Source organism: Tiliqua scincoides, chromosome 2 (assembly GCF_035046505.1).
Source record: "Tiliqua scincoides isolate rTilSci1 chromosome 2, rTilSci1.hap2, whole genome shotgun sequence".
In the NCBI taxonomy this organism is placed as follows: Eukaryota; Metazoa; Chordata; class Lepidosauria; order Squamata; family Scincidae; genus Tiliqua; species Tiliqua scincoides.
In genome coordinates, this window is record NC_089822.1 from 156,167,436 (window position 1) to 156,192,354 (window position 24,919).

The 24,919-nt window shown below is 44.7% G+C and overlaps 1 protein-coding gene across 1 annotated transcript in view; it reads left to right on the plus strand.

Annotated features, from left to right (window-relative positions):
- Positions 1-24,622, plus strand: part of CDR2L (cerebellar degeneration related protein 2 like) — a 36,863-nt gene extending 12,241 nt beyond the window's left edge. Inside the window, exons 2-5 of the mRNA XM_066615962.1 lie at positions 14,930-15,042; positions 16,305-16,453; positions 18,966-19,130; positions 21,334-24,622. Coding sequence (XP_066472059.1) covers positions 14,930-15,042; positions 16,305-16,453; positions 18,966-19,130; positions 21,334-22,219 — 1,313 coding nt within the window. The 3' untranslated portion in view covers positions 22,220-24,622. The remainder of the gene's footprint in view (positions 1-14,929; positions 15,043-16,304; positions 16,454-18,965; positions 19,131-21,333) is intronic.
- Positions 24,623-24,919: the final 297 nt, after the last annotated feature.

Below are 24,919 nucleotides of genomic sequence, written 5' to 3' on the forward strand. Positions count from 1 at the left end.
GAAATCATCCCTTGCATGGAGTAGGATTTACTACCTTGGGAGATTCTGAAATTAGTGCTGTATTCTGAAAAGCAAAAACATTACCAAAACATGTTATTCCACATACAGTACTGTACAAAACGCTTTGTAATCTCCTGTGAGAACCTTATATTAAAGATCTGTTTAGCACGGGGAGATTAGAATCAGAAGAACATTATAATTGGAGAGACAGGAAACAAAAAGCAGGTGAATTCTCTATCACTTGGAATGGCCACCTGATGGAAGACATTAGTAATCTGTGTATGGAGAATGTTGACTCATGAGTCCTAATTGTTCTAATTCTGGCATCCAACTTTAATTGCAGTAAGAAAATGTCAGGAAATGTTCCCTCTCCAGTTGAATACAGCTTTCACCTTGGAAGATGTTTTTGATGATGTTCTTTGTGTTGCCCTGAATTCGGGGCCCTGCTGGCAGGAGACAGGAGAAATTCTTGGCATGAGGAGATACTGATCTGATTAGGGGGAAGACGTTCAGGCAGGAATTGCATACAGCAAATTGAAAATAAAGGTGATGCCCCTTAAAGTTAATGGACTCTTGGCTGTGAATTTTCTGTGGGAATATAAATGAGGATGGAATGTAATGCTACGGGTGTAAGATCAGCACAATATGATCTATCTATCTCGTATCTTTCAATGCTATCTCATTGCTATCTTTCAATGCTATCTATCTCTCAATGCTATCTTTCAATGCTATCTATCAGCTTCCTCTCCCAGAGCCCTTGATCCCTTGCACAGGTCTATTTAAAGCAGAAGAAGGCAACGTATTCTTTTTCCTATTCTAGTTCCATTACTGCTGCTGCTGCTACTACTACTACAAATAAGTATATACCACTTTTCAGCAAAAAAGTTCACAAAGTGGTTTACAGTTGGGCAGCCCAATCCTAACATACCGTGGAGCAGGCAGACCAGCTGGCCTACGCTGTATCCAGAGCAGGGCTGAGCAGGGTTGCAGCGCAACTCAGAGTAAGGGGAATACATTCCCCTTACCCTGTGCTAAGCAGCAGCAGCCCCAATGGGGCTACTTGGATCTGCATCACCTAAGGAGGTGGCACAGATCTGAGCAGCCCAGTGTAAGGCTGGGCCACCTGGGAGGAGGGTTAGGATCCAGCATAATGTTAGCTCTCTGACTATGCTGAGTCAGAAGCAAGCTAACCATTTTGGTTTATGGCTAGTTGCAGGCAGCTGAGTCACTCTGCACCTGTGCCTGCCACACTCTGGGTTAAACTGAGCCAACTCTGATTGGGTATTCAGAATACTTAAGCCTTGGTCTGCTGATACACAAATGCAGTAGTAGGTGTGCAAACCGAGATACTGCTGCCCGTGACTGTGTTGAACTGAGTTTATGCTGTGACTGACCTTGGACTGATAAACTGACTGGAAACTGATTCGGATAAGGTAAACTGGACTGCTGTGATCTTTCGTGTATGACTTGGACCGTGTTGTGACTATTCTTCTTGCTATAATACAACTGCTGAAAGTTAAAAGGACTCTGCTGTGTATGCCATTTTTCTTTGCATTCTGCCTTGAAACTGGGACATACCCAAAGGTCCCCTTGCAAACCTTAACACATAAGTGCCAGATCCTGGCTCCACCGCCCTCCAGGTCCTGGTCTTTCTACCGTCCCGCCTGCTGCCCACCCTCCCCCTGTCCCAGAATGCCCCTATTCCGCCCTCCCTCCACCATCCCCAGACCCCTTTGTTGACCCGACTGAGCCAGCACAAACTCACTGGTCTTCTGGTACGATGGCGCTGGATTTGGTCTCCCAACCAAATCCTTTTGCTGGCCCAAGAGCGCATCTGGATTGCACTCAAAGTCAAATAACTTAGGGCGCAATCCTAACCCACTTTCTAACACCAACGTAAGGACAAAGCAGCTCTGAGGTAAGGGAACAAACATTTCCTTACTTTGAGGAGGCCCCCGTGAGTGCCACCCAACTGCAGAATGTGGCACACATCCTGGCACCACTATGCCAGTGCTGCAAAGTTGGGTAGGATTTGGGCCTTAATGGCTCCCTGTTCCAAACGGGCTCATAATCTAAAAAGATGCAGAAGAAAACCAGTAACATCCACTAGTTAAAACACTGTGCTGGACTGATGAGGGACATTTACTCTTTCCCTTCCTAATGTAAGAGAAGCACCACTTGAAAAAAGTGCCTCTTTGCCCAGTTAGCAGCATTATCATTTAATGCTGCTTTTCCTACGACTAATCTGTTATGCTTTCCCTGAGAATCCTCCCCTTTGCCAGCTGAGTACTCCTTCTCTAATGTGGTTAAGTGTACAACTTTTTAAAAGATGAGGTAGAGGAGGAATGGCAGCATTTCTGTATTCCCCATCACTACTGTCACCCACAACAAAGCTGTTCCCCAATCATTATGTGTGGAGTGAATATTGTTGAGGTAGTACTTAGTAATTCCGGCTTGCTGAACACTCTCTCAAATAGTGCTGACCTGATTGTCTGGATAACCAGTTGATTCAAATGCTCTTGTTTTTTCTTCAAAGAAGATGGCTATTAATCATGATACAGGCTTACTGTGGGTTGTAGAGTTAAAGACCTATCCTGAGACAGGATGCCATCTGCCTAAAGCATTCCCAATGGACAGGAGTTCAAGTTTTCTGCAAAACTTGCAGTGGTAAAAAAGGATTCTATGGTAACTCTACACAGCTTGTCCTAAGGTTTAATTGCTTGTTTAGCAGTGTTCCAAATGAGTTCACAAAAACAACCGGTTCCCCACAGGCAATCCTACTAGCCTTTCTGCCTGTCCACGCATAACTACGTTAGACATCTGCAGTATGTCAGCAACCTGAAAGACAAAAGGACAAATCCTTTTCCCGCTTGAAAAAGCTTTCCTGCCTGTTTAACTGGAGATACTTACCTGCCATGGGTGACCAGGTGAGTATTTATTTACAAACCAGCAGTGATGTAGCTAAGAGGGGCCCAGGGGGCAATTGCTCCAGGTGCCACACTCGGAAGGGGTGTCGGGGGATACCTTTCTGAGGCCCAGGGAGGGCATGTGCAACCTCCCCAAGCTTTGGAATACCATACAAGGTCTGTCAGATGCATTAGAAATGCACTTCTGGTTTTCGCTAAATAAGAAGTGCTTCTGGGAGTGGCGTTAAACAGTCCTTTGCCCCAGATGTTAGATGCTGTAGCTATGCCACTACAAACCAGTTTTGTTACAAAGTTTTGTTCCCCCTTTCTATCAATATTTAGCCTGATTTTATGCTCTTTTTTTCAATTTGAACCCATCAGTTCATTCCTCTGTGAAAAAGAACAATTGTTCTTGTTCTCTTTATTGGCAAGCATCTAAGAGCAGGACAACACGTTAACTGTGAATGTTCCAAATCTGGACTGGATGTGCTAATGTAGAAGCAGGGGAGCATTTGAAAGAGGAATAATGGGTTAGAGAAGGGGGATTGTAGGTCTTCCCCTTCCTGCTGATTGACCTCTGCAAAGCTCTTGTGCTGGCTGTCCACCCCTCGCCCCCTAGTCAGGCCTTTTTCTGGTCTTGCAGTGTGGTTAGAGGAAATGTGGGTTAAAAAGAGTTGGGGGACATTTGTATGGGATAATTGGTGAGCTGTGGAAAGGTGGAGCACCCACTCTTGCCTGCTTATTCTCTCTTGACAATGCTCCCCCAGCCCCTACATTGTACTATGAGATAGACATGGGGTAGTTTTGACCTTGTCTCATATGCTTGGCCTTCTGTATCTTTTACCATCCACCTCACTCCCTCCTCGCTGAATCCTGTACTGTTTGTCACTGTCCATGAATCAGAAAGCATGAAGGGATATTTCTTAGGTATCTTTGAAGCAAATTGATAGGCAGCTCCCAAGGAAGACGTGATTTGGAAGAGCACACATGAGAATGAATAAGAACTGCTCTGCACGATTGGCTGCTCCCCAAAGGACTATTGTTGTTTCTGCCCAGTCACCTACAGAGACAAAGTGCAGAAATACTACAGTGAGTGCAAAAGGATTATGGGGAGTAGGAACAAGGCCAAGCAGAAATGTTAACAGGTTGCTGGAGGGTAAACCAACATAGAAAAGGAGTGAGGCATGTTGGGATTTGCAATGAGAGAGATTCTTTTTAGCTTCCTGGAGCGTACGGATGCTGCACTCTGAGTCCAAGACATAATCTGAGTTCCTTTACTAAGGTTACAGTCCTGGACACACGTACCTGGGAGTAAGATAAGAAGAGCCCTGCTGGATCAGGCCCATTGCCCATCTAGTCAAGTTTCCTGTATCTCACAGTGGCCCACCACATGCCTCAGGGAGCACACACAAGACCACAAGATTCTTGCATCTCACTGCCACCTCCCTGCATCTTGCATTCTATTTATGCTCACACCCCCAGCGAAGATACCAGATTGCAATTGGGTTTAACTTGTGCTACTTTCAGTTCAGTAGACCTTTATTGGCATAAAATACAGAGAAAGAACAAAACAAAACAAAAATATACAAAGACACCACAACATAGACATCAGTCTTTTCCTCACATACTGCCCAGAGTTCCAGAGCTCTGCCTGGCAATTACCCCAGATAAAAAGGCAGCGACCCTATCAAGGGTCTCAGAGTCAGATGTGGAAAGGAGAGACTGAAGCATGATTGAGTCCTCCCAGCCCTGCATCCTAGTTAGCAAAGGGCCTAGATATTTCTTGCGTGAGACATCATGAAGTGGGCAGTAGAAAAGGGTATGTGTTATGGTCTCAATACAATCCCTACCACACTTGCATTTCCTCTCCGAGTCTTGTGCTACTTTATTAAACACAGTGACCAATTTTTAATGCAAGAAACCTACTGAATGTACCTTCCCTCCCTCTCCAGTTTGGGGTAGGCAAAAAAACTGCCATCCACGGCCAATTCAGATGACAGAAAAAGTTCCTAACTAGCCCTCATAATGAGCAACCAGCTAATCTCAGACTGTACATACCCATCATACCTTGCAAGTTTTAATAATAATACATAATAATAATACAAGTATTTCTATACCGCCTTTCTTGGTCCTCAGATTTCTCCTTAGACTTTATTCAAGGCGGTTTACATAGGCAGGCAATTTTTAAATCCCCGTAGGGATTTTTACAATTTGAAAGAAGGTTTCTATCTTTCAAGAAACCACAACATTCAGGTGTTTCTTTCTTGATCTGGCCGCACATTCTGGCCTCCATCCTCCCACTCTCAGAGCAGATGGAATAGCTCGGCTCAGCTTGTCAGCTGTTTCAAGGTCGCACGGTGCCGGTGGCCTCGAACTGGCGACCTTCGGATGTTATCTTCAGGCAAATGGAGGCTCAACCCTCTAGACCAGACCTCCTGCCCAGAGTTTTCCTCCAGAAATCTGTCCAATCCTGCTTTAAAGGCATCTAGGCTGGATGCCATAACCACATCCTGTGGCAAGGAGTTCCATAGACTAATTACATGCTGGGTAAATAAATATTTTGTCTCCATGGTGTCTTCCTATCCTACCCCACACATCTTGCTCCACTCATTGTGGGAGCAAACCCCACTGAAGCCAGTGAGACTGATTCTTCTGCGTAGACATGCACAGGACTGCACTGCTAGGGCTTGGGCAGCTCAATCCTAACCCGTGCTGGCATGGAGAGGCTGGCTGGCCTGCCCCATAGCCAGCACGGTGTTGGGATTGGAAACTGCTCAGCCCAGAGCAAGGGGAATCGTTTCCCCTTACCCTGGGTAAGGCTGTAGCAGCCTCAATGGGGCTATGGATATGTGCCACCTTAAGAGCTGCTTTGGGTTGCCTGGGAGCAGGGACAGGATCTGGTATAAGTGCCGGATCCTGCCCCCCCCCCACTCACTAGCCACCTATCCACTGGCCCACCCTCCCCCGCTCTCCAGCCACCTATCCACGGGCCTACCCTCCCCCTTTCCCGAAACATCTCCTCCCTGCACTTCTCAGACTCCTCAGACCTCCACGCTGGCCTGACTCAGCTGGCATGGGCTTACCTCTTGTTCTGGCTGAGAGGAGCTTGCATCAGCCTTCGGAGGCTGGAGCATGTCCATGTGCCGGCCTCCCTCCTCGAATGGTGCTGTGAAAGTGCTTTTGCAACACCATTGGGCTGGGACAAGGGACTTGCGCCGGACCATCCCAGGGACTGGATTGCACCCCAATCATGTAACGTTTGCAACATGGGAGCCACTGGGTGCAGCTCCTTCCCACATTGCAAAGGTAACATCAGAGGAACCGGGAAACCTGGGAAGAGCCCTTGCTGCACACTTCTTCACACCAGCATCCTCTCTTCTGGAAACTGTCCGTGCCAGTGTAGGAAGAAACCATGGCATGGGCTCTAGCCACATTGCTACAGCTTTGGACTTTATTGATCAGGAAGGAGTGTGAGAAGTGGCCCTAAGTCCTAGTAAGCTAGTGTTGTTGGAAAGTCATGATGTTTCTTTTCCTTTTTGTCTTTTTTTTCATTTTGTTCATTAATACCAGAAAGCCACCATTCTTTGACAGGGTTCTTTTCCTTCTGTGAACCTCCTTCTTTGTTGTTGTCTTTTAGCATTTCCATATCTTCTCGTTCTCTAGAATGAAGTTTTTGTATGATGAAAATAGTTTATCCATGAGAAAATGCGGGAAAAGTGTAATGCAATGCAGAAGCACCTAGGAAGTTAAATCATCTTATTGTTGGCATCTTTCAGTCTTGGAAGACTATGGTATCGCGCTCTGAATAGTGTTCTGGAACAGAGTGTCCTCTCCAGTGCGCGAAACCTGGGTAAAGTAGGTATGGAGGATAGGCTGTTACCCATGCAGCAAATCCCCCCTCTCCACGTCGCTGAAATGGCCCAATGGAAAGGCAGAGGCCAATACGGTTGGTTCCAGCGACGTCGCAGGAGTTGCCAGAACGTGACTGTGTTCAGCCATGAACTGCCTCAGGGACTCCGGCTCCAGATTTTGCCTCGAGGTTGACTCCTGAAGCCTTTCCCATAACTGGATGTAGCCACAAGGCAGTGGAGGTTTGGGATCAGAGTTTTCCTTCTCTCAGATGAGCTGCCTTCCCAGGCTAAGGAGTCCCATCTACCCGGTGGCTGTTTAGTCACCTCTTACGACAAGTACAGCCAAACTGAGGGCCTATTCTTATCCCCAGCCCTCAGGGGAAATCATCTTAAATCATCTTAAGTGTAATATAACATCATTTATTTAATGTATAGGTATATAGGAAAAACCCATGTGACATTAAAATAGAAAAATAAATGCCATAGCATCCAACATTTAAATGGCAATAAGAATCTATGCTAATTGATTAAAATAATATAAAAGTGATATATATTAAATGTTTCTCAAGAAGACCAGTAGAGCATCCTGGGGCAATTAAAAAATTGCTTTGGGAGATCAAGACCAGTTTGGATGATAATTTCATTGCCTGGCTGGCTCTACAGAGGCATGTACTTTTGTTCATTTCTGTAAACAAATGAGTGTGTGTGTATTTCTCTGAACTGCCCTTCTATATGTGCTGCAAAGCCTAAATAACTTTTAAAATCACTTTTAAAGTTAAAGCAAGTAGATTTTAAAGAACCACCCTTCCATTTGATTAAGAAAACTAGCCCACAACATACTCAAACACAAGTGGAAGGGTGTATGCATGCCATTAGCTTTCACATCTTTAAACGTGTGGGGTCAGTTCAGCAAAAGTATCATCTGAACTGGTTCCTAGTTTTGAGTCAGTCATGAAATGTAAAGTTGCCTTGGGTTAATGGAGTGATGTTGGGGAAGACAGCAGCTTGCTGTCAAGGTTCCACAAAAAGGACACCATAAAAGAGCTCCCTCATGCTATGTATTTTTTTTTTTAAAGCCTAAAACTCTTTAAGAATGAAACAGAGAAGTGCTGTTAAAGGCAGAAGTATCTATGCTGCCTGCTTTAGGTGAAAACACCTGCAACAGAATGTGAATCATTGGAGAATTTCTCTGAGGGGCATTTGAAATGCCACTGAAAAATGAACAAATTGGTAATTATAATGCCCCTTAGCTTAGGCAGGCTATGAGGTCTTTTTTCTAAAATATTTGTGGGGTGTCAGGACTGAGTAAGATCAGATATCATTGCCTTGTTAAGCACACTTCAAAAAGCATTTGAAAACTTAACAGCGCGCATCACCAAGGTGGAAAAACTAATCACATGGTTGATTGAGAAAAGAAGAGAGCATCTTCTGAAAAGAACTTAAAAATCTCTTCTGAAAAAAAATATCTAGAGACATATAATAATTGTGAAATATCTGCATTTTCTTGACAAGGAAGCTCTATTAAGAAAGAGCAGAAATAGTCCAAGCTTGAAGAGAATCACATTTCAGTATTTCAGGATCTCTGTGGAAATGCTGAATAAGCGTAAAATGATGACACCTATAACCAACAGCAGAGTCCTTATAGCTGAAGAAGTATGGGAATGGGCAGTGAGGGTTCCCCTTCAAACTTATATACTATATAACTGAAAAAGCAGCTAGAGAAGATCTGAGAGCTTAAGAGAAAGGTATTTGCTACTTATCACGGAAAATCTTCAGTCTAGAGAAAATATGGAAGACGGAAGTACACAGGAGGAAAACACCTGTGTTGAAGAATGGCAGCTTTCTGGTATTAACAAACAAAATGAAAAAAGAGACAAAAAAGGAAACCAAACACAGGTAGTGTCTTCCCAACATGAAGAAGATCATGATCAGCCTTCAGATAGTGGTGGTAGTCTTAGCAGAGTAATGGTAGTACTTTAGACACCTAAAGAATGATAATACATTTTAAGAATTTTCTACTGCAATGCTAGCTCTTGGTTGCTCCTAGTTCCCTGACTGTGCAGGCCATCTGTTGGTGAGGGGCATATCAGGGCAGGAACAGGGATGGATCACTGTGGCAGCAGCGTTTACTCCATCTCTCGAACCCCTGTCACAGGCTGGACATGCTCCTAGGAGACCTCAGAGCTACACCAGCAAAAGAGCTGGCGTAAATCTGAGGAGACCTCAGGACAAGTGGCTGCCAGGAAGGTAAGGTAATTATTTCACTTTTTAATCTCTCTTGACAGGCCTAGCCCCAGACGGCACACTGGATGCAGGGGATATTGCCCTGGTGACCCTGCATCCAGCACACCATCGCTGGATAGGATAAGGCCCTAAATGATTGTAGATACCACATGTTGCACTGGATGTTAAAGTCTGGGAAATGAGAGTGTCTTCATCTCCATATCCTTTCCTTCTGAGAGCAATGACCAAGGAGGTCAGTAATGAGGCAAAAGGAAGGTGGTTTCTGACAAATAAGAGGATCAAGAGACCCAAGTTAGAGTGTATGAGAAAATAGGTATGCCTTCCGGAACAAAATATTAAACTAATGGATTGAGAAGCATCTCAATCCTAGTTTCTCAATTCATTTGCATTAACCCAAAGGACGACTATTTCAGAGTTATAACTTCCAGGTACTTCATCTGAAAGGTTTTTACACATTTATAGTTATGAAAAAGTAAATGTTGGAAATGTTCTGATGCCTATCTGATGGTCTTGACTAGCAATTCTGGACTTCTTCAAAAAAAAAAAACAGCTGTAAGAATGTTAGAACTTAAGAAGAGCCCCACTGGATCAGGCCAAGGGCCCATCTAGTCCAGCTTCCTGTATCTCACAGTGGCCCACCAAATGCCCTAGGGAGCACACAAGACAACAGACACAACCTGGTGCCCTCCCCTGCATCTGGCAATCAGAGGCAGCTTGCCTCTAAAACCAACAGCTTACACATACCTACTATGACTTGTAACCCATAATGAACTTTTCCTCCAGAAATTTGTCCAATCCCCTCTTAAAGGCATCCAGGCAAGATGCCATCACTACATACTGTGGCAAGGAGTTCCACAAACTAATTACACACTGGGTAAAGAAATATTTTCTTCTGTTGTAACTCTCCCAACACTCAACTTTTATGGATGTCTTCTGGTTCTGGTGTTATGTGAGAGGGAAAAGAGCATCCCTCTATCCACTCTGTCCATCCCCTGCATGATTTCTGTGATCAACCCAGAAGTAACTGGGAATGATATCATCGCCAGTTCCTTCTGGTGGTACTTTGAATAGGTGGACCATGTGAAGTGGTACAGCAGAGGACAAATGTTTGAGAAACACTGCCTTACCTCTTGCAGGCCTCCTGATGCTCCCCCCCAACCATAGCATGCAGCATGTACCTCCTTGGTGTGGCTGCATGCTTCAGCATGGCAGGGAATAATATTGGGCAGTTAGTGAATATGATCATTAGCCAGAAGTTAAACATGAACTGTATATAATAAACATATATAGAAGAATAGAAGGGTAGGCAAGGTAATTAATGAGATTGATACTATTTCTGTTCTTGTGCTGAAGTCCTTTTTGTGATAAATAAATAGGATTTGGGTTTGGTTTTGTTTTTTTAAGTTGCCCTAGAGCTGATCTGTGTGTGACAAATGTGTTGGGTCACCCAGAGCAATCTCTGTAACCATGACAACATGGTTCCCTAACTGTTGCCGTTTCATTCCATTGTGACTTTCTGGCTTGCTTCCCACTTCTCATTTTCTTATTGTGTACTTATCTGCCCTTCTTACTCTTTGTGACACAATTTGACTAACTGCTTTGACAAAAGACTAGCTGAACAAACCCTGTGGAATAAATAATGTATTTATACTTAGGGTATCTATATGGCATGTGCAAGAAAGTGCTAAATACATTTATTTTACCAGAGAAACACAGCGACACCCAAGGTCATCTAGCCTCTTGCAAGAGGAGTGTCTTTTAGGAGATCCAGCTTCTTTCTTTGCTATAGTTTTAATAAACGGTTCAGTAAATTGCAATGCCTGTTTACTTATCGGTCCTTGTTTTTGAAAGTACAATGGTGACCTTAATGGCTTTCAGTAGTTGGTTTCCTAATGAAAGCAAAACAGAATCTTTTTTTATTTCCATATTGGTTTATCTGTTCTTGAATTACCGTAAATTGTTTTATCTACTTATACTATTATTAGTAGCTGGGACACTAGTAGCTAAACACTATTAGCCTGGGAAGGCAGCTCATCTGAGAGAAGGAAAACTCTGATCCCAAACCTCCACTGCCTTGTGGCTACATCCAATTATGGAAAAGGCTTCAGGAGTCAACCTGGAGGCAAAATCCAGAGCTGGAGTCCCTGAGGCAGTTCATGGCTGAACACAGTCACGTTCTGGCAACTCCTGCGATGCCGCTGGAACCAACTGTACTGGCTTCTGCCTTTCCATTGGACCATTTCAGCGACATGGAGAGGGGGGATTTGCTGCATGGGAAACAGTCTGTCCTCCATATCTACCTTACCCAGGCTTCGCGCACTGGAGAGGACCACTATTCAGAGCGCGATACCATAGTCTTCCGAGACTGAAGTATGCCAACTATTATTAAAGGGGAAAAATCAATAAAAAATTAGGGTGTCTACAAGAAGCCTATCCACCAGTTGATTGACTCACCCAGTATGGTAGCCTCAACCTTATATTATGAACAGACAGACAAAAGCTCATGAATGTAGAGAAAAAGTTGATCCCTAAAATTCAATTAGTTGTTCTGATCATCTTGAAAAAGGAAATATTTCATGCAAGATTTTTTCCCAAATTTCCAGGTTGGTAATATCCATTTCAAAGCTTTCTTCTTTTAAAAAAGAAAACTCACATTTTTATAGAGTGTTTGGAGGGTGGATGATTAGAATTACACCTCTATGTTGAACTACATCCTGTAAATGGAGATGAATGGCAGCAGCATCCCTGTTAACTTCCATTTTTTCTATCCCATTACATCTTTGTGGGTTGTTCATGTGTGTGCCTGTACATGGAGGTGTGTGCACTCACCCTGGGTGTGTATGAACTAATGGACTGATTTAAAGAAGCAGCCTTTAAAAAATGAAGGGTTAATCCCTCTTGCCTTCCTTACTCTTACTCAGTTCTGGAAAAAAAAATATTTTCTTTCCTCAGCTGGCACACATCTTCTTCCCTATTTATGCCTCTTCCAGCTCCTGCAGTTTTATTGCTCAAGGGGTTCTTTAAATCTTGCTGCTGGATCCTGGACTCCCTAATCCACTTAACTCAACCCCAGCAGATTAAATTGGATGCCATATGGTGGGAGGAAGTTGATGTAATCCTCAGGGATACAGGGAGACCCTGCGCTTTGCTACCTGAAGTGAGGCAGCATAGATGCTTCCGTGCTGGAACCTGTCATAAGCAGCCAGATCAAATTGTGCAGCGTAAAATGTGTAGCAGCTCAATCAACTATAGAAACGTAGGGGAGAAAAAGGAGATTTCAGTTTCCAGCGAAGGAGGGAATGAATATGAAAGGTTCTTTTTGGCATAGTGCCATTTTCCTCTTCCAGTTCTACCTATGCTTCATCACACTTTCAGTCTCCTTGGGGGCATTTTGGAAATTGGAGCTGCCCCTGTGAAGTCTCTCTAGTGTACAGGAAATGGAACTCTTCCTTAATCAAACCCATCCAGGGAATGGAGCTGCCAGACCTGGTCATTCTGCATCTTTATGATTATTAGAATTAAGAGCTTGTCAGTTCTCAAAGATCACCCTAGGGGACAGTATTCAGAGCTGAAGATCATACTCCCAAGGAAGAATCAACAACATATTTAAGTGGTAGCCTATATAGGAATAAAGCAAAAGGCCTAGACGAGGTTCCAGATGTAATATGATGCCTTCCACATACTTCCCAGCAGGTTTTGAGCAGTAAAAGAAAATTCAGCAAAACCAAATCTGATTACTAATAGTTTTTTACACACTGTTATGTCTTTTCACTGCAATGTAGGACATGGTCACCATTCTTTAACCTTTCCCCCTCCCCGCCTCTCAGGCTAGCATGTTTAAAGTGTATTATTGGTGGAATCCATTAAAAAACCCTTCTCAAAAATGAACCACGTGGTGCATGCAATTCCATGAGTGCTAATTACACACCAGGGATTTGGAATGCAAACCTCTTCATTCTGTTCTGAAGTCTGAGGCCTACAAGAGTGGGGAATGGGGAAAGTGGGTGGGGGGAGGGAATCTCTTGGTCTCTACCTTCTGTTATAGCAACTAGTTCCAAACAATAGCTACCCAGAAGCATTCCTTATTAAAACCCAAGACAACCAAGAGGAGAAGCAAGGATTCAATTAGCACCTTCATGGCAGTGTTGCCCCCTTCTGCTTCCCTCCACGGCCGGATAATTAAGGCTGTTTACCCTACAGCTGTGGTATCCCAGAGTGGTCTGCTCACTCCTGAAATGGGCAGGTACCCAGCTGACTCTCTTGACCAGCTGCCAATATTCAGTAGCCTTCTGACAAGTTTGCAGACAAAAAGATAATCAGACAGCTAGTAAAAGAGGCAACTGTGGAGACTCTGGTTGGAAGAGACAGCTTCATCACCTTCAGTGGAAAGGATCCAGAACCCTATCGGGAGCACAAGGCAGATGAGATGCAGAGGGTTAATGAGTTCCTATAAATAGCTGTAAACCCCACATTCTCAACTGCTTTGTAAGCTGCAAGTCTGACCCTGTAAGACACTATACATAGTTCCTATTGACTAGAACTGGCTGGATTTATTCAGCATCTTTGAATGTCAGTTAGGAATTGCTGCAGGAGACTGTAATTTTAATCAGACTGAGAGAAGAGCAAGGCACAGTTTCTGGGTTGTGCCTGTACAACTCCATATTGCTTTGGTGCCAGTTCTCTTCCACAGATAGAAACCCCAGAAGCTGTGGCTGCTTCAAAATGCTTCTCTTTGCTGCCTGATTGATACTAGGAGGCAAGAGCACTTTCAGCAGGTTTTACAACAATTGCACTGATCACCACTGTGCTTCCAGGCTGAGTTAAAGATGCTGGCAGGGCTGGCCTGTCCATGAGGCCAACTGAAGCAGGTGCCTCAGGCAGCAGGTTGGTGAAGGGCACCCATCTCTGCCTGCCAAGTTGCATCCACCACTACCACTGCCTGAATTGGAAGAGGGGAACAGAGAGGAGGAGGAAATATAGAGGGGAGTGAGCAAGAACATTGGAGAGTGGCAGGAGCAGAGGCTGGCATATTATTGGTAAGAGGGGCAGCAATTGGCATGACACCTCTGGTGGCAGGAAGTCTTGGGCTGGCCATGGGTACTGGTGCTTACTTTTAAATTCCTTCCCAGCATAAGGTCCTTATAAATTTGAGATTGCCTCTCTCTAGTGAGCACCTCTAGCAGTTGTATTTTATTTCTCACATTTATATACTCCCCTTCCTCCCACTCTTTTTATCCTTATAAGTGCTGTACGGTTACACTGTGAGAGACTGACTGGCCCAATGTTGTCCGGTTAGCTTTAAGGCTAACTGGGGCACTGAACTGAAGTTTTCCTGGTCCTATTCTAGCTGCTACACCACACAAGAGCCTTTGCTTCAAGAAGTTAAGAACATCAGCCGTAAGGAGCAGAACCTTTCCATTTGCCCAAGGTACTGTAATGGGTGAGGTACTGATACTCGTCCTAGAAAGGCCTTCCGTAGAGATTGCAAAACATACTTAGGGCAGAAGGCGTATGGCTACTGTTTCTGCTGCTGCATACGATGGCTTATATTGTTTTATTAATGCACACATTTCACATGTTTTTGAACGTCATTGCTGATTGTTATGTATTATTGATTCCTGAACTTTGGAAAGAATGGTTTAAAAATATTTTAAATGAATGAGGGTTCAATCCTATCCAACTTTCCAGCACTGGTATAGCTGCAATGCAACCCCAAGGTAAGGGAACAAATGTTCCCATACCTTAAGGAGGCCTCTGTGACTGCTTCCCCACTGCAGGATGGAGCACATGCCCCACTGGCACCGCAGCACTGGAAAACTGGATAGGATTTGGTCCACAATCAGCTCTGCTCTGCTCATATCACACCTGTAAATTCCAGTACGCTTGGAGGAAAAGGCCTCAATGTGTTTTGTTTCTTCTACTTTTCAGACTTGCACTTAGCAGCTGAACTAGGGAAGACGCTATTGGAGCGCAACAAAGAGCTGGAGGATTCTCTGCAACAGATGTACACAACCAATGAGGAGCAAGTACAAGAGATAGAGGTACAGTACTCCTGGCTGGCACTGATGAAGCAAAGGCACATACATAACCCACTGAAAACCCTTTGTGCTGTTAGTGCCTGCTGAGCATGGCAGTGGCATTTTAGCTGCTTCTGTGTAGTCATCATGAGCTGCTGCCACAGAAATAATGTGTGATTAGGGGGAGGGGTGGCAAGCACATATGGAGGGGGGGCTGAAACAGCGATGGATTAAGGCCTGCAGGAACATGGCAGATCAATGAGACTGCGCCCTGCACTCCTGGGAAGCCTTTCCACCCCCAACCCATATGTTTCCATTCTAAGCAGCAGCCTTCATGAGGGTCACTTTGAGACTGTTGAGATTCTAGATTTGTTTCTAACAAAGGCCTTGAAATGGGGCTAAACTGTGCTGGCCCCTCTGGGCACACTACATCTGTTCCCACATTCCCTGCATCTATTCCCACATTTCCCACTGATTCTTTCCTATGTCTTTCTTGCTTGAGAAAGTAGTCACGTGTGATTAGTAGTCTTTTCTCGACATTTTTTTAAAATAGTAAATTTGGACAAATTGAATAGCAAAAAGAGGATGGAAATGAAAGGGAGAAAATAAAGGAATTTTAACCTCCCTACTCTAAACATCTCCCCCACCCCACAAAAAACCCAGAATTTGATTATTATATCTACGGGAAGAATTGGCCGTTCTCTACTAGAAATGTTTGAGAGAACAAATAAAACAGAGGTTGAATACTGTATCTAACATGCGCCTGAACCCAAAACCTGGTTCAGAAAAGGTTTTTTCAGTGAGCAGAAACTGAACCCAAAGCTCGTATCTCTTGGTTGTCTTGTAACTGATTAGAGCCACTCCCCTAAACACACAGAGTGGGAGCCAGTTCAAAATAAGTGGTTAGATAACCAGGCACTCAGATTTTAGTTGTATAAGGTTTATTTTTCTGGTTTTTCGGTGCTCTTTTTATTCTGTTTGTAAACGCCTTTAAAAAATTCCATTTAAACAGTAATAAATGTTTTCTTCTTGGGTTAAATTGTTATCACTGTATTCTGTTATATTGGATGTAAGCAGGGCCGGCCTTAGGGCAATTGGGCCAAATCGGACCCCACGCTTTTGAGGGGCGCCATGCTGCCATTGCCCAGCATGGAATTGCCCATCCTGAGGCCTGGTAAGTGGAGTGTGATCTCTTCTTTCAACCAAATACTGCTGATCTAAAGAATACTTTCCTTATAGCATTGTTCCTGAAGTATTTGTGGGCTTCTTCTCATTTCTCTTTCCAGTATTTGACAAAACAGCTGGAAATGTTACGTCATATGAATGAACAACATGCTAAGGTCTATGAGCAGCTGGACATGACAGCACGGGACCTAGAGTTGGCCAATCAGAAGCTTGTGTTGGAGAGTAAGACATCTCAGCAGAAGATACAATGGTAATGCCTTGTGTGGTGTGTCTTTTAGGTGTATTCATAGCATATGTCATTCCTCTCTAACAGCCCAATCCTACTCAACTTCCCAAGCTGCGATTCAGCTACACCAGCATGGTGCACACTGTATCCCACTGGGGAGTTTAAACCTCTGGAGGCTTCCTCAGGGTAAGGGAACATTTGTTCCCTTGCCCCAGAGTAAGCCTACAGCGGCCTGCTGGGTCTACTAGGAGCTATATTGAGCCATATTACTGAGAGGGAGGGAGGAAGGAAGTGGGTACTTTTTGAGAATTGCCTTGACAATTGAAAAAATATTTAAAATTGAGTTGGGGTTGTGTAGACCTTCCAGGGGACCTCAAGACACCATGGAAGCTTTTCCTGTTCTTTCCTCCCTCTTTGTCTCAGAGCTTCCAGGGAAGGGGGTACCTCAACACTGGTGTCCCCCTCCTGTCAGACTATGCTTTAGTTATCCCTTCTCCTTTGAGACCAACGATTTGTCACTGCTCATCACCATCTATTTCACCGTGCCCTGGAAGGCTAAATAGGGTCTAAATAGACTACACAGTTGCCTGATATCTGCATTATCTTTTGTGAGACAGGTAGGGCGCACATGGAGGGGTGGTGTCATTTCCATGTCAACCTCCTAGGCATCATGCCCCAGAGCTCTCCAGCTTATCCACCTCTTCTCAATCCCCTGTCAAACCCCAATAGAAATCAGCATGAGGGACTCCAGATGTGTCAGTCAGGTTACAACCATTCAATGTGCAGGTGTTCCAGACAGGTTGTTAATCCAAAAGAGAGGATTATAATAGCCATGGTGTAATTCAGTATCATTTTCTTATCAACATTTGAGACAAACATGAAGTGAGCAGAATGTATAACAGTGGGAAGCCCTGTTGGTTCCACATAATAGCTAAGAAGGTGCTTCAGAGTGATAGTAACAGCAACCAGCAGCAATAAGCCCAGCAAGATAACTGCACTCTGGGTGGACAAGTAGCCTCTGGCCTGTCTCTTCTGGATGCAGTTGGACTATGTGTAGACAGCCATCATGGCACTACCTGAATTACCAAGCAGCAGGGAAGCATCTGCCCTGGGGATGTGTGGGGATCTGGCCTTAGCCCAGAGTTACAACAACAGAGCAGCAACAAATGGGGCAAGATAGCTATGCCATAGGATGGCAAGTAACACCTCTCCTCTGGGCTGCCTTCACGGTGACTCTGAGCTACTTCTAGGCACCTTCTCCCCTGATTTTTTCTCCTTGGCCTTTACCTCAGTGAGTGGGGGATGGAATGGGAGGAGGTGAACTTATGAGAAAGGAACTTTGCTGATTTGTGATATGTGTTTTGAGGGAGATACTTTGGTGAGTAATATTAAAGATGATGGGTTTGTGATGGTGGGGGAATTGAGTGTGCCATTCCTGAAGAGTCTTTGAACACATCATGCCTATTCTGGACTTCTTCTGGCCTGTGTTTTCTTGAGTGTCTGGGCATTGTGCTGCTAATGATGCATTCATTTGAAGGTGCTGCTGCTGCTAAATGCCAGATTAGTAAATGGAAACTCAGTAGATCCATTGGACTGTTGGAGCGAACCATCCTAACTGATCCTCCACCCTAAGATCTTGGTCCTCCATAAGACCCTGGATAGCTGAGGTTTTTTCTTATTCTGAGCCAGGGCTGGTCAAATCCTGGCCTGAGGGCTGGACCCAGGGTTCGGCCAAATCCTTCCCTCCCATGACCAGCACTCACGGTTCTGGTGTACCGTAGCTCTTCTAGTCCCCAGATCAGGACAATGCAACGCTCTGGCCAGTCATGTCTTCATGGAAATCTGGGCACAATGCCCACTGGGGCATTACACCATAGACACGACTGGCCAGAGCGTTGTGTCATCCCGATCTGGGGACAAGAGCTTCAGCGCTCCAGAACTGTGAGTGCCAGTCACGCCGGGGAACGCATTCCCAGTGCGCAGCGGGCACAAGTTTGAGCACCCCTGTTCTAAGCCAGTGGTCTCCAAACCATGCACCACTGCAAAAACAAAAAGGCTTGTTGTGAGCGGAGCTTACTATTCCACGCTGCCCCATCTTATATTGCCAGCCAATCTTCTCACAAAGTTGTGCTGGGCAGCTGCTTCCATCCAGGAAGCCGAGTGCAAAGCCTGCTGGAGCGACAGGCAGAAGAAGCAGCTGCCCAGCACGACTTGGTGAGAAGATTGGGGAGCAAGATGAGGCAGCGCAACAGTAAGCAACGGGAAAGCTTTCTGCAGACGCCGGATCTGGCCCATGGGCCTGGGTTTGGTGCCTGCTGTTCTAAACAGTGGAGAACTGTAAAGCAGCCCAGATTGAAGTGACAGATGCGCATATTCTTTAGGCTAGGAGCTGGGAAAAGGAAGGTGGTTGAGTAGCTTGCCCTGTTCCCTAAGCTGTGCCCTAGCGACCATTAAAGTTGATCTCTTCCTCTGTCTATGGATAATCTAACCGTCTCTTTCCCCCCCTCCCCACCACCAACTCTGTGCTTGTCTGAAGCCTGACAGAAACCATTGAGGGACTGCAGAACCAGGTAGATGAGCTACAAAAGCAGGTAGAAGAGATGCAGAGCCTAGATCAGCTGCGAGTCCGCCGAGAGAAGAGAGAGCGGCGCCGAACCATCCACACATTCCCTTGCCTCAAGGAGCTGTGCTCAAGTCCCAGGTACTCAACAGCCAGGGGAGAAAGAGCAGAATGAGAGCCTAATTTTGTCATGAGAGTAGGGGCCACAAGTCCTCTGTTGTGTTCAATATTCCAGGCTGCCGCATTGTAATCTGTAAATGGATAGGGAGATGCTGAGGATTTTTACTGGATTGGCTATCTGCATCTGCCCCGCTTGGTCCTCGTCAGCTGTTGTTGCTTTAAAGTATGCTAAGGGTAGCTTCCAATTTTGCAACAATTCCCAGCATTATCAATTCCTATTTGCAGCAGAAAATTAAGGGGAATTACATCCAGGGCAGTGGTTCCCAAACTGGTGGGTTGCAGCCCACCAGGGGAACCAAAAACGAGCCATTCTTCCCTCTCCTAAGGGGAGTGGCCCAGGAATGGGTCCCCAACAGCACCGCAGTGATCCAGGGACATCCCCATGTACCTGGGGGTGTCCTGCAGCCTCCTGGAGGGTCCTGGAAGCTTGCATCCACCTCTGTGACTCTCCACACAGCTGCACAAACTGGAAGTGAGCTCCGAGAGCAGATCGCAGAGGCTGCTGCAAATCTCCAGGAGGCTACAGGATATCCCCAGGTATGTGGGGATGTCCCTGGGTCCCCATGGCAGCATGATTGCTGCGGCGCCATCAGGGCCACCCCCTGCTCCCACAACAACTCACACCAGTCCCAACTCCCTCAGAGGAGTTTGGGAACTGCTGATGTAGTGGATTCACAGTGATGGTTATATGAGACTGTTAGGGATAGACAGAGACTGACCCAGGGCAGTAGCATTTTGGTTAGCACTCAGCATACTCTCTCCTGCTCTCCACTTAGCTCATTTATGGATCAGCAGCTGAACATAAGGGAAATTGGTAGATAAGTCCATTGCCACTATGCCAGTCTTTGGAAATGAGCGAAGAGGAGACCACCTAGGAACAACCTCTTCTCCCCAGCGCAGTATAGAACCCTGTGGTTCTTTGTTAAAATCAAATTGCAGGAACACCTGTGAGCAGTCAGATGTAGCAACCCACCCAGGTTTTCAGAGGCTGGGAGACAAGCTTTCAAAGGTTAGTTGTCCTAATGCATGGTGGCACAGTAGCATTTTGTGTGTCTTGTCCTGGCCTCTAGTCATTGAGATATATTTAGGTGCCTTCATCAAGCGTCCTCTATAGGTAGGCTGGTTGTAAATATTTTAAATAAAATAAACAGTGTTTTAAGCAGCAGCCTGGAAAATCAAACCCACAGGAGAGGGACCGGTGCTACCATAGCAGAGAAGCTCATGTATCATAGCAAAGGAGCTCAAGCCACTTAGAGCCCAATACTATGCATGTCTACTCAAAAGTAAATCCTATTGCAGTCAATGGGGCTTACTCCCAGGAAAGTATGCATAGGACTGTAGCTCTATTGGGCATGCCCATGATAAGCATGACATAGGCACAATGTTCAGAGCACTTTTCAAACTGTTTTTAAGGAAGTGAAAAAGTTTAATTACAGTGTATGGTAAATCATCATCTTCAAATCCTGCCATAAAACCTATCGTACTTTTTCCATGAAGACTAAGGCTTCCTGCTTCCTAGGAAACTGTGCATAAGTTCATTTATTTATAATTATTACTCATAATTATTACTTTATATCCTGTGAAATAGTTTGAGAGAAAGAGAGAATCAGTAGCCAATTATCGCCCAATAAGTTTCATCACTGAATGGGAACTTGAACCTGTTTCGTCCTGGCCCTAGTCCAACACTCTAACTTTATCATTCTGGTTACATTCTGGGTATTGGCGTGTAGAAACCACTGCAGATTTACCTTTTGAAGTGAAATTAACTAGACCAGTAGCTGTGATTTGTCTGATGAACAGGCCACAATATAAAAGGGACATAGATGTAGGGAAGAATGTGTGTTAGAAAAGTGAGTTTTGAGAAGGAACTGAAAGGAAATTAGGAAGGTTACCTTCACAGAGGAGACATTCCAGGAGACAGTTTAAGGAATAAGGGGAATCCAGGGAGAAAGTCCAGAGACTTTTAAGGGAGCAGACACTGGTGGGAGGGAGATGGATGAGTGAAAGTCACAGGCAGGGATCAGGATATGAGAACAGAGAGATGGGGGGGGCAAAGCTATGGAGGATTCTGAAAAGAAAGTGCAACAAATCAAACTTTGGCCCTATCCTCCCTAGAAAGTTATAGTTTTTAATTAATTAACAACTGTTATTTTCTGGATATCAGATACGAGGATGCATTCCAAATTCATAGCTCCTCGATGGAGTTCAGTCAGATGCCCTTGGAACGGGAGAATGAGCGACTGCAAGCAATGGTGAATTCCCTCAGGTCCCAAGTTAACCAGGAGAAACAGCGGAAGGAGAGAGTGGAGAGAGAGTACACCTCAGTTATCCAGGAGTACTCAGACCTTGAACAGCGAGTGTGTGAGATGGAGAGCTGCAAGCTACGGATTAAAGAGCTGGAAGCAGAACTCCTGGAACTCCAGCAGATGAAACAAGTCAAAAAGTATCTCCTCAGCAGAGAGGACAATCTGTCCGAAGCACTTCTGGAGCCATTAAACAATGCCCCAGAAGCTGACTACATTGACCTCTCTGAGGAAGATGGAGGCAAAAACCATGCGTCATCCATGGCTGCTTCTCCAAACCACCCTGTCCGGAAAAGCTGTAGTGACACAGCTCTCAATGCCATTGTGACCAAAGATGCTGTGAGCCGTCATGAAGGCAACTATACTCTCCATGCCAACAATGTGCGCAAGAGGGGCATGTCAATCCTGAGGGAGGTGGATGAGCAGTACCATGCCCTACTAGAAAAGTATGAGGAGCTCCTCAGCAAGTGCCGACAGCACAAGGAGAGCGTGCGCCACACTGGTGTCCAGACCTCCCGCCCCATCTCTCGTGACAGCTCCTTTAGAGACTTCCGGGGAGAGGGGTATGAGCTAGAGGAGCTCAAGACCATGGAGAAGAGCCTTAGCAAACACGTAGAGGCTGTAGACAAACGGCTAGAGCAGAGTCAGCCAGAGTACAAGGCCCTGTTTAAGGAGATCTTCTCACGGATCCAGAAGACAAAAGCAGATATCAATGCCACCAAGGTGAAAAAGAAGACCAGCAAGTGAATCCTACCACATCTGTATTGCTTCATCTGCCACAAGCAAATTCAGCACCAGGCTCTTCTCTTTAGCCCCAGGAGACATGGTATGGCCTCCTGCTTCCAAGACCTGGAAGCTTCTCACATTGTTGTCTCGCACAGAAAGGGAGCCTCTTGGAGTGTATCAAGAGTGGGAAGAGCCTAAGTCACATCCTTTAAGTCAATGCTCCAAGCTGCCTGGGTCCCTGAACGTGCTGCAAAAGCTCTATGTTGTAGTTGTAGTTGGTATCTGAGATATTACAAGGAATCCCTTTGCATCACTGCAGCAGCCAGAAATTACAGGTAGGAAATTAGACCAACCAGCCACAGCTCCACCTTCTGCCCCAGCCCCACTGTTTGCTTTCCTGCAGGCCACATAGGATCAAGCTTGAATTTCTTACACTGCTCTGGAGTGCCCTAAACATAACAACTCCAAAACCATTTCAGTTTCCAGAGGCAACTTCAGAACATGCAGTCTTTCTCTTCTGCTATTAAGCTTTCTTCTTCCTTTGAAGGACCCACAGAAGCATCAGTGAGATTTTTGACTGGACTTCCCTTTTTTCCTGAAGGGGAGTGTGTTCTTCCAGTTTAAGCCATTCTCTTATTGGTCAGGTTTTTTCGATATTTACAATGCAAGCTCATTGCAACTGGAAAAACTTGAAGAGAAATGTCAGACTGATCGCTGTTATGTCTTCATCAAGCACACCTAATTGTTCTGCTCAGATGCATAGGACAGAGTGAGCATAGGATTTACACCTATTTTCCATTCCAGTAAGTTGTCATCACTTCACTCATTTGACCTGGGCTTTCCCAGAAGCCAAACAAGAAGTGCTATTACTGGCTTGGAAAGACACCCACACCTTCATTTGGGTGTTGGTTTTCCATGCCTTGCTGTTCAAGTGGTTATTGTCTTTTGTGGCTGGCTCCTAAGACATGATTTGCATGGGCTTGCAAAAACTGAACCATGGTGACACAGGTAGGTAGGAGTCTATCAGCAAAACACCTAGATCATTTGTCACCAGTAGTACTGTTTATCAAACTGTTTCACACATTCACTTGTCAGTTACACTCCTGTTGCCAGGCCGCCTTGTCCAAAGGCTTTCTTTACTCTGTTCATACAACTCACATGCATACCACCCATTTACACACAAAAGGCCTCTCCAGTCTCAGGAATTGTCAGTCTCCATTTCACAGAAATGCAAAATTGGGCTTCTTGAAATCACAACCTAATAAGTGATATTTAGTTGGGGGGTCATCTGCATTTATGATGATAGACAGTATTATATTTCACAAAGCTTAGGGTACACATGCCAGAGTTCTCACCTGTAAGGGAACAATAGTAGCAATGTTTTATGAAATTACCAAGCAGTATTATACTTGAAGACATTTTTGGACCAGTTTCTGATTTTAGTTCTATCTGAACAAAACCCAAAGTCTGTGGTGTTTCTTTGGAATTATTCTAGTGCAAATGATATTTCATTCTGCCTTTTGATTATTGTCCGCATATTCCTTTCATGTTTCTCTCTTTTTTAAACACTGTTCTTCCTTTGACTTGTATCCTGCAACCACTGTTTGCAGTGCTCAGTATCACTGAGCAGGTGGCTTGAGGATCCCTGACAAATGGCTGTCACCATAACAGTCTGTCACCATCTTTGCCTCTTGCCATGTGTTTATGTTTCACTATAACAGACCTGGTTTTGACCGAATGACTGGTGCCTGAAGCCAAGTCTGTAAACTCAGTAAACACAGAATAACAGAGAAATCATGTGGGAAAGCAGTAGTTAAATCAAACCTAGAGTGAACATTTTCACTCATTTGATATCAGATGGTCATTTCGTTGTGTGTTTGCTAGTTTCTGGCCATGGGAAACTCTCTGGGGTCTTTGTGTTCAGCCAATTGAAGTCACTTTTGTAATGTGTGGAAGTACTTTCGAGTTAACCTGGCCAGGGCTCCTGTTCTGGATACATTCTTCCTTTACTACTTAATGCCAAAACTTCTTTTGTACCCTTGATGTGGCCCAAACTTTGAAGTATTAGGAGCCATAGACATGATTGTGGCTACCACTCTGGTAACCATATGACAAACCTTCATGCCTTACAGTGGAGAAAAAAAAATCAGTTGTCTAGAAAAATAACAAAGGAAGTTGGTTTTCTGAGAGCACACTTTGCTCTGTTTTGTTGCCATCATGGCTGCTGGTGTTTTGATTAACTTTCCTATACTACTTTCTACTAAGGAGGCTTTTGGACTGATGTTTGTTCTGAAGTCATCTGTTTGTTGCATCAGTATTTGGGGAGGGAGGGGGCCATTGCAGTCATCTTTGGTTTTGAACACTGTTAATGTGTAAACCAGCATCCCAATTTAAGTGTAGTATACTTCAAATTAATATATTTAAAAATGCTTTATTCTCTTCTTAAATAAATTAAAAAAAACAGTATTCTGAACACTGAAATGTCCCCTGTGTCTGTCTTTCCATTCCAGAAATAGGTTTACTGCTTTGCGTTCTCAATATGATTGAGGTCAGGAAAGTGCTTTAGGCATGATAGAAAATGGAAGAAACATACCAGAATGGACATATTGCTACTGTTATTTATTACATAACATATATTTCCTGCATCTGTGGGACACTGTATTGTTAAAAAGTCCCTCTTTACACACATAGCGCATTCTGAATGCCTCAGTGGGTTGAAAC